Here is a 14,532-nt window from a genome sequence, read left to right as displayed (position 1 = left end):
TGCTCGAAACGCTATGTGTGTTAGTGACTTTGCGAGAATGTAAAAACATTAATGCTATGTACACTCACAAAACCAACGAACCTTCTTGTATAAATAAATAAATAAATAAATAAATAAATAAATAAATAAATATGTATCCATACCAAAAACCTTGTGAACTGTGTAGATTAAGTAACTGGTCACACTACTGTATTTTCCTATTGAGAACTGATTTCTCTTTCATTCCTAAATTTTGCACTGAGACCAGTGCATCTTTCCTTGAACATAGTGGCGGAGTTTGTATATTTATTGCACTGTTAACCAGCTTAAATACCGAGAGGGTGAGGATTTACTGGCGTCAATCCTTAACTGTAGCCCGTTTACCCGACAGTAAAATGGGTACCTGGTTGTTAAACGATTTGGAGGTCGTATTCCAGGGAACATAGGATTAAGGACTTTCCCAAAACGCTATGTGCTAGTGGCTGTACAAGAATGTAAATAATAATAATTGGAACTACGTTTTAACCTTTTGTAAGTATTTAACGATGCACCAATTTTTGAAGAGTTAAATTTTCGACTTTCAACCCAACTGATGGACGGTAGAGTGACAGTCTCGTTTCATGCAGGTCAGCGTTCAATCCCCAACTGTCCAAGTGGTTGGGCACCATTACCTACCTCCATCCTTGTTCTCATCCCTTTCAAGTGCTGAACAGTTGTAATGGCTTAGAACTTTCTCCTGATAATTACCTTACCTTCCCTGATAATTATCTTACCTTACCTTTCTTCCCAAGTGAAGAACATTAGAAAAGTTTAAGATTTGTGCCAGAATTAATATAACCTACAGTATATCATTATATGGTTAGATAAATTCGTATCAATATAGGTTATATAGTATCAGTTGTAATTAGTTGGTCCACTAATTACAATTCCTAAGTGTACAACTAATTACATTTAATATATCTTCCCAATTTGCTAGATGATGGTCAGTTTGGCAAGGTAAGGTGCAAGCTTGTAATATAAGCCATTGACTGCGCCATCTAATGGGCTATTCATGCCCATACCACCTTTAGGGTAGCTTAATCTATATCAATCAATCAATCATCGTTATCAGTCTAAACTTGTATAATGAGATATATATATATAGAGAGAGAGATATATGACAATGTCAGACCACGGAGGAAAATGAAACAGGAATTTCCTTAAGTACTTTCGTATATTAAATACATCTTTAAAAGGAATCCTTCTGTAGACTGTTGATTCCTTCTGAAGATGTATTTAATATACGAAAGTACTTAAGGAAATTCCTGTTTCATTTTCCTCCGTGGTCTGACATTGTCACATTCTTAATCACGTGTTTATTTTCGTGATATACACACATAGAAATATATGAATTTGTAACATTCACCAGCAACAATGTAACACTCAATGCTACGGGTTCACCATAGCCTGTGCTACTTGGAATTTTTGTTCCGAGTAGCTGAATCTAAAATAACAACAAAATTCAATGAGTCCAGTTCCTACCCTTAGAAGATGCTTCAGCCTTGACACAGAGCAAACAGCCAGATTCCGGCAGCATCGAGCTTCCACACTCTCGTCCCGTATTCGAGCTCTTCGACTCCACCAGTATTCAGAGCACCATACTATGCACTTGCCCCACATCCGAGCTCTCTATCCCTGGCCTCACAACCTCTCTGCCCTGCTCCAGGCTTCATCTCTTCTTCATTACATTTCCAACAAACCGACTGCTGGCAGTCGGTTTGACTATAGACTATATAGTCTATAGCCAAGACTATACTAAATAAATATAAAAAACAACTAAAATCTTTGTGTCTTATCAATCAAATACGTACACATCAACATATTTTACACATAAATATATAAGCATACACGTGTCTTTGCCTAAAATTAATGCTAATAATCTGAATGTGTAAACTGGGCTACAGGTTAATTATAATAAAATATGAAAGCAAGTATGTTTTACTCACCTAGGCTCACCAAGGAGCAAAAGGAAACAACTGCCCTGAGCCTCCTGACATCCATACTTGACAAGTGAACATTAGCAATGCATGATAGGAGTGTCTGTAGACTGTTTCATGCGGCTAAAACTTCATTTTATCAACAAAACATCTGAATAAATACGGTATATCACTTCCCATACAATTTCTCACATATTCGCTTATGATTACCACCTTATCTTTTTTACTAGCTAGTATATTTTATTCGCAGTCATGCGTAAGGGATCTGCCACGTTAAGGAGATAAATAATGTGGGGGGGCTATTCAGACTTCCCCATGCCAGGGCTAGATTATGTCCAGTGATTGCTACCATCAGTGACAGCCAGTAAAGAGTACGCCCCATATTCATCCTATTAGTGGTAGCACAAAATGATTACAGAGGATACAAAAATTATTGAGGGGCTCAATCCAACTTATAAAATTTTTTTCAGTTGTCTTTCATATTGCAAAACTTAGCTAATTAGAAACATTTTAAGCTTCAGTTGAAATAACTTAGCATTTTTTTTTTTTTAAATATTGTCACCAACAACACTAAAAATATGGGCAATAATTATATTACCAGCTAATCTTTTTAAATTTTTTCTATGAAAACTATACATAATATGTTTAATTTAATGTCATTGGGAAGTATTTAGAAAGTTATTTACACTAGTAGTTATTTTCTTGATAGAAGAAAATAACTACTTTTGGGAGAAGGGTGATTTCTTACTACCTTGGGGGAGAATTATTAACTGCTGAGTGAATCCGCTGGTCAATCCTGGGTAAGGTCGTGAAGGCTGTGGAAGGTTGGCATCTCTATTTATTCCTTGGATGCCATTCCTTCAATGATTACCAGCCTATACTTGCCATGTTATCCCCGAGATAATCTATGCACATATTCCTCCTATTGATGGGTTCTGTTGTGGGTAGGAGTGAAAGGAAATAAATAACAACTCGAAGCCTATTTTACTTCATATTTTTCCTGAAAGGCTTGTTTGGTGGATGATCTGGCCCACAAGCCCCTAATGGCTCTTTTTGTAAGTTCCATTAGGGGCAAATCCTGTACTCTTGTCAAATCACCGAGCATTATTCTCACTAGCTCAGCCCCCTCGTATTGGCAAAAAATCTTGGTGCCTGATGTGCTCTCTGAACAACCCGTCCTCTAAATACTAGTGGTATGTCGCATTTTGACGTATACTTCACCCAAGGCCAAAAATTGTCGTACTTGAAACTGATAGCGACTCGCAAAATTGACAATGTCCTGGGTCCTGTTCAAGGGGGGCCTCTGGTAGATTAGATTAAGTACAACAGTTCAACTTTAGTACAGTACAGTTTCCTGATGCTGGAAATGTCCACAAGAAAGGGCTGCTATGGATGTGGAAGGAATCTGACTTTTATTATACAGGTCACTGAAAGGTAGTGATAAGTCTTTTGCCTACCTGGATTTGAGTTAAAAAAAAGAGGCCTTTCCTGAATTTTCCATTAAGCTATGATTTATGTTACATAACCCAGAGTTCTTGGGAAACATGACATCTATACTGTATCGTCTGGGGTCACTGTGTCAATTGACAGTCTTCCAGTTGGCCTTCTCAGGAGGTAGGGGGCTTGGTGTTCACTTTTTTGGGTACAGTTCAGAGAAGTCAAGCATCTACCAACCAGTGTGCTTACCAACTACAAGCAACATTGTATACTGCCAACAGGCAACTTATAGCTTTAGGTTTCAAATTTTTTCCTACCATATTAAGTACTGTACATGGATAGAGAAATGGTTACAAAATTGCTCATGACATACCTGAGATTTAAGTTAATACAGTATAGGGAAAAGTTGCTTGATGCCCAAATGTCAAAAAACTAATTAAATATAAATGGTGTGAAGACATGTTACTAAATAGCTTTTGAACCTAAATAATAAGAGCTTATGTTGAACACAAATTTTACCATAATGTACTGTAATTATTAATAATCCTCAAATTATGCTACAATGTTTCTGTTGATAATTCTCAAATTTTACTACAATGTACCTTTTATATTTTCTTCAAATTTTCTTACAATATACCCGTTAATATTCTTCAAATTTTACTACAAATTACTACTTAAAATTAACTGTTAGATTAATGACCTGCCCGAAATGCTATGCGTGTTAAATGGCTTTCAAGAATGTAAAAACATCAATGCTTTGTACTCTCATAAACCCAAGGTATATATGTATATATATATGTATATATATATATACATATATATATATATACATATATATATATATATATATATATACATATATATATATATATATATATACATATATATATATATATATATATATATATATATATATATATATATATATATATATATATATATATATATATATATATATATATATATATATATATATATATATATATATATACTAAACACTAAAACTCTGTTTAGTATTTACTAAATTTTAAATTAAACATAATTTACAAAATATTTTAGTATTAAGACACTAAACTCTGTTTAGTGTTTTCAGGTTACAGTTGTGCGTGTAAACTAAAGTCTTTGAAAATGTAATAAGTTATTACGAAACGCATTCAAGCGTCACGTCAGACTAGAAATAAAAATGAATTTAGGAGAATCGATTTTTCAATTACCATCAACAGTAAAAAGAAACATAAGAAATATTGAGAAAATTTGTGTTAGAATTTTTAATCTCACTTTTTCGGTCATATTTAACAAAATTATATATATATATATATATATATATATATATATATATATATATATATATATATATATATATTATATATATATATATATATATATATATATATATATATATATATATATATATATATATATATATATATATATATATATATATATAAAACATTTTAAAACAATGTGATGCCTCACTACAGACAAGTGTTGCAAAGAAGGGAAAAACAATCTTCAATGGAACAATTTCTAGTGAGAAAATCAAGCAATGAGCCAGAAGCAGGTCCTAGTGGTATGCAGGCAAAACGTGCCAGAGTGTGTACTGCAGAGAAGTCCTCACTGCCTGATGTTATAATGGAAGGGGACTCCCCTTCCAAACAATAACACCTCTCCTCCTCCCCCCTCATCACCATCTTCCATATGCCATCAAGAGTCCTCCATAAAAATAAGATAAACATATGTACTGTATTCTAGTTAGAGAAAAAATTTGTATTCAATATAAAATATATTTTTAAGTAAATAATTTTGAGGGGTGTGGAACAGACTAATTCAATTTTCTTTATTTCTTATGGGAAAAATCGTTTCGGCTTACAATATTTCGACTTACGATGCGTCTCTGGGAATGGATTACTGTACCATCGTAAATCGAGGCCCCACTGTATAAAGTTTAAATTTTGATACTATTTCTGCATATAGAATACAAATATTGTACACAAAATTACATAAGCTGTAAAAATTACAAGGATTATTAGATTCTTACTTAAAAAATATTTTTAATGTATATATAATTATCCAGTAAAGGAGGTGAAATAAACACAATAACTTGTTATTATTACTATTAATCGAGTTACAATATTTGTACAGAAACTATATAATAAATTAATCTATCTTTAGACATGGTTATAAAAATTAACTCCTTCATGAAACTTACATTCATGAGCATGGAGCACAGAGTATCCGAAGCCTGAGCAGTTTACATTCTAAGTTTTGGTGACAGCTTTTTACTGATCAGGTGAGTCCCCTTATTTGCCTACCTCTCTGCTGGTAGGTGGTACACAAAAATCACCACAGCAGCTAGATGTGGATCTATTGATATCATACATGTTAGTGAAGATAATCAAAATAAAACCATTATCAAGTTTCATCAGCACTTGAGTCAATCAAAATATTATATAAAATGATTGAATCACTTTCCACTCACAAAGAGTAAAACAGGAGGTCTGTTCACTCTCTCTCTTACTCCCCAAACGAAGTTCTGTTACAATCATAATACTTACATCCCCTGCATAATGTGTCCAGTTACCAAGAATTTAAATGTTTAGTATGCCAAAAAGTAACATTTGCTTACCTATGTTTCCCTTACACTTTAAACACAGAAGTGAACGTGCATAAGAAAACTTTCCCTCGAAGAATTTTATATATAATTGTATAATGTTTTTGAGAACTTTGGTAATCTTATGAGCTGCCTGAATGAGAGGTCATAAAACTTCCATCCAACAGATCAAAATTAATACTTTACTAAATATTAGCAGTTGAAGAATATTCCCTCGCATGGGTTTTGCTCCTTGTGATAATTTATAAAGGCAATATTGCTACCAATTCTAAAATGTCTAATAAATTTTCATAAAATTAAATTATTATCTAAAATGTGACAGGTTCAGAGGTCAACATCAACAACAACAAAAATACAATTTTGTTTAATTTAAATAGTCTAAAAATATCTCCATACGGCTCAATCACATTCTTAAAAGTGTGTTAAACTAATAAATCAATAGCCCATGGAGGTCAAATGCTTAAAGCAGAATACAGTTCTGTAATATCACACGTCTCATATTGTGACATTAGAACCTGTTACTCTGCTAAACTCACCAGATGTCCAGCACATTACACTGTGACCAGTGCTGCAGCCGATTACCACAGTCTTTCTCATCGCAGGAAATATAGCATCAGACCACACCGCTAGATGCATTACTACAATATACAAACAAACTTGTAATTAATTTATGCGAGCCTTTTTCTTGGGACTCTAGTTCTCCCCAGGTAAATCTTGGCAAACTACGTTAATGTAACACTGAATCAATATTGATTTAACATTATTAAGATTACTCAAGCATATTATGCCTGCTGGGTTGTGACCAATAGTAGGAATGAAGCACAATAATCTACTTATAATACTCATCATACTGGTTTATGAAACAAAATCATACTCGGTGGGTATATCGGGAGTATCATCAGACTGGCCATGTGATGCAAGCCTCATTCATCAGCGTGAGAGCCATCACCAAGGCAAAATAATCCAACTGCTTCAAGCATGCTTCTTTCGCCACTGAGGAATGTGATAACTGCAGCTTTTCACGCTGTTTTGAAATGACTGTTGTTGAATTAAAAAAAAAAAATTATTATATATATATATATATATATATATATATATATATATATATATATATATATATATATATATATATATATATATATATATATATATATATATGTATGCATGCACACATACATACATACAGTGGAACCTCGGTTGATGACTGCCCCAGAGCGCAAATTTTTTGGTTAATGATGTCTAATTCGTCATAAAATTTTAATTGGTGTACGATGGTTTACTTGGATGATGACATCTGTTCGTATGCGTATGGGTTGAACAAGCGCGTGATGCTGGGGGTGCAAGGCGTGGGGTGAGGCACTCAGTTTGTTTACAAGTCTATCCCGCGTAATGACTACCGCAGGCGAGCTCTTGAATTCTTTGCAAAGAATTTCATTGTTTGCCCTCTTTTTTTGCTTTTTTAACATAGAAGATCTTATTATATATCATGCCATGGGTCCCAAGAAAGTCAGTGGTAAAATTCAACCTAAGAAAATATTTGTGAGGATGACAACAGAGGAAAACAAGAGATCATTCATAGTGAGACAATGTGATTTCTCACTACAGACAAGTGTTAAAACGAAGGGAAAAACAAGTGTCTATAGACAGATTCTTAGTAAGACAAACAGGCAGTGAGCCACAACTAGGTATTAGTGGTATGCCTGCAAAATGTAAGAGAGAGTACCCCAAAAATGTCATCACTGCTGTTATAATGGAAGGGGACTCCCTTTCCAAACACTAACACCTCTCCTCCTCACTGTCTTCCATACGCCAACAAGAGTCCTCATTCAAGATAAGATATACATACAGCACTGTATTGTAGCTAGTACAAAATGAGTGTTATTCAGTATAAAATGTATTTTTGAGTTAATATTTTTAGGGGTATGGAACAGATTAATTTAATTCAATTTACATTATTTCTAATGGGAAAATTTGTTTTGGTTGCCGAATTTTTGGTTGACGGTTGACGACGCGTCTTTGGGAACAGATTACGATTGTAAACGAAGGTACCACTGTACATATATACATATATATTATATATATATATATATATATATATATATATATATATATATATATATATATATATATATATATATATATATATATATATATATATAATGTTGTACCTAGTAGCCAGAACGTTATACTCGGCCTACTATGTAAGGCTCGATTTGTCTAATAAGCCAAGTTATCCTGAATTTATATATTTTTCAATTTAACGATTCTTCGCGGCAGGGGATCATATTCCAGGGACCTGCCCGAAACGCTACGCGTACTAGTGGCTGTACTAGAATTTAACAATTCTTGTATATATCTCAAAAAAAAAAAAAAAATTGTTTCAATTTGAGTTGAAACTAACATACAAACCGAACCATCACCAAGGCAAAATAATCCAACTGCTCCAAGCATGCTTCTTTCGCCACTGAGGAATGTGATAACTGCAGCTTATCCGAACCTACGACCGAACCTAACCAAGCCTACCTAATCTAACCTAACCTACTTTAACCAAACCTAAACTAACAAAATTAAGTCAATAATTTATGTTCTTAATATAATATAATAATAATAATTCAAATAGACTAATTGGGAACAATTTATTGAAAATAAAGAAAATCACTCGGCCTATTAGGCAAATCGGGCCTTGCATAGTAGGCCGAAGAAGTGTGTTCTGGCTACTAGGTACGACATACTGTGTGTGTGTGTGTGTGTGTGTGTGTGTGTGTGTGTGTGTGTGTGTGTGTGTGTGTGTGTGTGTGTGTGTGTGTGTGTGTGTGTATATACATATATATATATATATATATATATATATATATATATATATATATATATATATATATATATATATATATATATATATATATATATATATATATTCTGTAATAAACAAAATATCCATGATACATTTCCTTAAAACATGGCGGAATGAAAGATTTAGTGTACATCTGTTAAACTAGATTACAAAGTATTATTTTACCTCCAGCAATGAACCCATGAATAAAATATGAGATTTCTTATGAGCGATTTTTCCACAGCTTGCAGTACCTTATAAGAACACATCATGTAGACTAATAGTACACAGGATACACCACAAAACAGTCAGATCACAGTTTGAAAAGATAACTTATATGATTTATATTTGAAGATGTCTTTTTAATTCCGGAGTCAGATCTCTCTATTTTAATTATTTAATTATCTCATTATTATACATAATTATTATACATAATTATCTCATTAATAATCATAAAACTTGGAATGATGTCAAAGAGATTTGCAAAACTTAATATATACAAATGTCAGAAAAAAAAGAATACAAAAATAAATTGTGAATCTGTGAAAGACTCCTCATCTTTCATACTTTTGACAGATCCCCTTGAGTATTGCATATGTAAACACAAGTATGGCACTGCATAAACAATCAACAGAGGTGCAAGCAGCTGTAGTGAAAGCTATACACTCGACGTGCAATATGACACGATCAAGATTCTTTCTTATTCGGCAACTAGTTTTGATACTGATGCTAAAAATATTGCAGTATTAATATCAAAACAATAGAGAAAACTCAAAATGTGTATAATGGTTATGATTGATAAGTTTTTCATAATCATTATTGTTTGTTAAAATGTATTGTGTTGAATTCATTCTTTTATCTTTGGGTTTTGCACCTGACATTAAATATTTAGCAATGTATACTGACTTCATATATAAACAGTACATTGGTACTTTGTGAGAAATAGTTCTCACTGCTCTTTTGGAAAGCTGAAATTATCAAAAGGTTCTTCCCAGAATGGGTCGGCATCAGTTTTACTTGATAGTGCATTACGAGCGATTTCATTTTCAGCACTGAAAAAGTCATCAGCAAAGGGATCACTATTACGACGGAAGATATTAACCGACTCTGACTTTTTCATATCTGAGCTAGGGGTGACATAACGAGCTGAGACTTTAAACTCCGGCTCTTCACTTGGGAAGACATCGTCACTAGTAGCATCTTCACTTGGGACACGTGTCCTTCCAGGAGTGTTGGATGTTTGGTTTTGGATAGATTGTTCACCACTCATTTCAATTTCAGTTTGTTGAAAAGCATTCTCAAAGTCTGCAAAATGCATATCATTTTCACTGCCTTCTGCTTTTTCTTGCACTTTGCTGAGCTTAACACTAAATGGATCACTTTCCACTGCTTCACTTGAAGTGCTAATGTCTTGTGGAAGGCTTGGAAATGCATTATCAAAATTCACTTCTTCAGCTACACTACCAATAATTGAACTAAAATTATCCTCAAACGGGGAATGTCTAACATCACTTCCTTCACTACCAACACTCAGCCGTGATGGGCCTCGACTCCTATGTGGTCTTGCAGAGGTTGGGGGTGTAAAGCTGTCTCCAAAGGGTGACTTCCTATTTTCAGAGCCTGAACGGGAAAGCCGTCCATGGTCTACAGGTGCTTTACAGGAATCCCGATTAAAATCATCATCAAATGGAGATTCGTGAGGAATGCTTGTCTGTTCTTCATGAATGGAATGTAAGGAGCCGATAGATTTTTGGTCATCATATGGTGTATTCCGATGAGATCCATGCCAGGAATCATCAAATGGAGATCCTCTGGGATCTCCTTGTCTGGTGAGACGACTCACTTCCCCTTCAAGAGATGGCTCTCGTTCACTCTCAACTTCTTTGAGAACCTCATATCTATCACCCCGGTTTGTGAAGTCATCATCAAATGGACTTTTTCGCTTACTAACTGAAGTATCTAATGGTGGTTGTAGAGACTTCTCTCTGTCTACTGGAGTTTTTGACGAGGCGTCAACACTGCTTCTTGAAGAGCTTCGAGGCTTAGACTCTACAGTTATAAATGGGTCATCAAACTTATCTGTAATGTCACCAAAGCTTGAGGCAAATCCACTGTCATCAACTTGTTCTATTCTCTTAGAATCCACAAAATTATCAATAAAGGGAGACCTAAGAGAATCTTGTCTAGACATCTGTTCCTTGTTTGATATATCTTGAAAATTGGAATATCTCTCTACATCATTGGATGATGGAACAAAATTATCATCAAAACTTGCAAAAGATGTTTCAGATTCAGGCCTAGTTCTCCTACCAGATGTTTGTTTGGAAGAACTACCACTAATACGACCTGAAGTACTAAAATCATCTGTAAAAGGCGATTTCTGGGCATCAATTTGTTGCCGCGATGGTCTGGGGCTAGGGTGTCTCTGATGTGATGGAGAGTTGACAGGAGTGAGGCTCTTTTCACTCATTGTGGCTGCAGAAAAATCGTCGTCAAACTTGGCATCAAAGGCTGGTTCAAAATTATCATACTCACTAATTTCGGGACTTCTGAAAACTGTGACACATTCAAGGTCATGGTTTGGAGGATGCCAATCTTTGTCTTTCTCCAATTCTCCAGCATCACCATCATCACTAAGGGAAGATTTATGCTCCAAGGAATCATGTCGAAGTTCATCATCAAAATTTGCTTTAAACGTACCAGACGAAACTTCTGAAACCTCTTCTTCCATTGAATTTTGAGGTGTTAAGAAATTTTCATCGAATACAGATTTCTGTTTAGTGACAATTGTTAGTTCTCTAAATACAGCATACCTGTCCTCACTAACTGGTGCTCCTACAGCATGTGTCACATGCTCTTCACCACTTCCACTAAATTCTGGAGGCTCTACTGGACTTTTGGGAAATTGGGCATCAAATTCAGCAAACATTTCATCCTCATTAAATGCAAAACGATCCTTGCTTTGATCTCTGCTGGGACCTCTAGATCTCCGGCTAGGTTTCTCCGGTGGCCCGGCATGTGTTTGTATATCCCCTTTAACCTGATCCTCTAAATCACCTCCCTGTCTTAGTTGAAGCTGTGCCAGACAAGCTGCCAACTCCACTACTGTCATCCTTGCTAACTGTTCAACTGGCATATCTAAGCTAGCTGCCAACTGGTCGAGGCTAGTATTTGCCAAATCAACTGATACAGTACTCTTTTGAATAAATTTAGGAGATTTACCAGGAGTTGATAACTTACTTGGGGTAGATTCTCTAGAACTTTTAGGTACAGCTCCTGTTAGCTCATGAGTAGGACTAATGCTTGGTTTTGGAAACTGGAAACTATCTGGATGAGGTTTAGAACACCGGCTTGGGATAAATGCTGGCTGAGAGGAGGAGTCAGGGTAGCGTGGTTTTCTGGCAGGTATTGGAATTGGTGGAGTATTTACTTCTTCAGGGGAAGAGTCATATTCATTGATATAATTATAGTGAGCATCAGACGTTGGAGGAGGACGAGGAGGTGGTCGTAGAGAGACATGAGTAGGCTGTCTCTTGGGTGGAAGAGGTGGTGGTTCAATATGAGCAGGTCTGGGGGGTGGTTTAGGAGCTTCCTCATAACTGAGATTAAGGTCATCTGTAGGAAAAGGTCTGCTTTCAATTTCTGGAGAAGAAAACTGCTCAACATCACTATACCGACTGTGAGAAGGTCGTAAAGATAGTGTGGCAGAACTGGCACTCAGCTGTTTAGATAAATGAGATCTAGGTCTGGGCCTGGGACTGAGACCTCCTTCACTCTGTATTTGAGGAGGAGTTGGAGGTGTCAGCTCACCACTAGTAAAACCTCGAGAATGTTCCATATCTCTTGTGTCCCACTCACTTTCAAAGCTCGACTGTTTCCTGAACTTATGGCTACGAGGCAGAGTTTTTGGACTCAGTGAAGAGGTTGCAATCATAATTTGTTTGCTCAAGCGAGTCCGAGGAATGGGGGAGCGATGGGGATGGGGTAATTGTGGGGATCCAGGACCCGAAGCTATTCTTGCAGGAGACCTTGGGACTGGAGGTGGAGAAAATGGTGGAGGACTATCTCGGAATGATTCGGGAGGCAGAGCTACAGTTAATGGTCCACATGGCAAGGGTGGAGGAGGCTCATCAGGTATACTACTTGATACTTCTGATCTCTGGCTTCTGGGTGAATCATTTGGAAAGGTATTAAAATCAGCAAATCCTGAGGATGAAAAATTAGATGCCTCATAAAAATCTTTCTCTGAAGCTTGTTGGAAATTAAAGTCCTCCTGCCCAAAGGAATCTGGAGGACTAAAGGACTCTGTAAAGGAATGAGAAGACATAGAAGTACCATGAACTGGAGTGATATTGGTAGATGCAGAATGTCTTGAAGCTGTCACACAAATTGATCTGGGTGTAGTAGCATACAGAGATGTTGAGGCTACCAATGCCGAAACCTCAGGAGGAATCATTCCTGGTTGAGTTCGAGGGGAACATGGTGCTGAAGCCTCTCCATCACCCATCTCACGTAAAGGACGCCCTACTGGCTTACGCATATCACTAAAAAAGTCACGCTTGTCAATGTATGGACGATTTTTTCCTGTACCAAGTGGATCTAAGTCAGTAAATACATCATACTGAGTTTCTTTATTACCAGAGGTTCCTGAAGCATCAGCAAAGTCGGCTTTTGACCACTGAGCATCAAATTCATCTGTCTGATGCAGACTAGATGCACCACTGGCTTGAGATTCTTGCCCTTCACAGAACCTTGCATCACTAAAATCATTAAATGATCCATTGTTTATATTAGTAAATTCTTTAAAAGCTGCATATCTATCTTCCTCAGTCTCCCCTGCATGTGACCCTTGCCTTGCAGATTCATTTTGAGCTGGTGGGGGAGATTTTGTCACATCTGGAAAAGTAACCGGGAACTTCCCAAACTCCTGACTACTTTTCTGTTCAGCACCTCCGGAAGCTCCAGCCTGTTGTTGTTGTTGTTGCTGCTGTTGCTGCTGAGCCCCATGATGTGAATCATGCCTGGTTCTGCCAGAAACAGGAGGAGGAGCCAAAGGGGCTGGAGTGGGTGCTGTGCTTGCTGTAATTCTGGGCTTGTTTGTGTCAGGCGGGGGAAAGGAGGGCTTGAAGGAATCGCCAAAGGGGTCAAACTGCTCACTCTCCTGTAAAAAGTGTTATCATAGCAAAGAATTATATATATTTTGAAAAAAGCTAATATCTTAAAAAATATTATATATATATATATATATATATATATATATATATATATATATATATATGTATATATATATATATATATATATATATATATATATATATATATATATATATATATATATATATATATATATCTTAAAAAAGCTATATAATGATTATATAACAAAACAAAAGACTCAAGGTTTACTAAATAATTTACATAATCTTAACATCAAATTAATTATATATATATATATATATATATATATATATATATATATATATATATATATATAAAGGACTGTAAATAGATCTTCAGAATGACCTTCATCAGTATTCCCACCAATTTAGCTTGCAAAACTAGAAGCTTGTTACTAAAACAATATTAATATACGGTATTATGATTCCTTATATTATTATTAGAATACTGTATAATTAACTTACAAAACAATTACTGTTTGTAGTACACAACAGTGCCTATAAAAGAAATGTATAATGCTAATT

General features: G+C 35.4%; 1 protein-coding gene across 13 annotated transcripts in view; it reads right to left on the bottom strand.

Annotated features, from left to right (window-relative positions):
• Window positions 1-5,491: 5,491 nt before the first annotated feature.
• The window catches only part of Dab (DAB adaptor protein), a 112,819-nt gene continuing 103,778 nt past the window's right edge, over window positions 5,492-14,532 (bottom strand). For all 13 annotated transcript variants that reach the window (XM_069331928.1, XM_069331929.1, XM_045740178.2 and 10 more), the window contains one exon: window positions 5,492-13,994. In XM_069331928.1, the coding sequence (XP_069188029.1) occupies window positions 9,783-13,994 (4,212 nt within the window). In that variant the 3' untranslated portion in view covers window positions 5,492-9,782. The remainder of the gene's footprint in view (window positions 13,995-14,532) is intronic.

This window comes from Procambarus clarkii, chromosome 26 (assembly GCF_040958095.1).
Source record: "Procambarus clarkii isolate CNS0578487 chromosome 26, FALCON_Pclarkii_2.0, whole genome shotgun sequence".
NCBI classification, from domain to species: domain Eukaryota; kingdom Metazoa; phylum Arthropoda; class Malacostraca; order Decapoda; family Cambaridae; genus Procambarus; species Procambarus clarkii.
The sequence above is the reverse complement of the archived record's forward strand: the minus strand, read 5'-3'. Positions and strand labels throughout refer to the sequence as shown.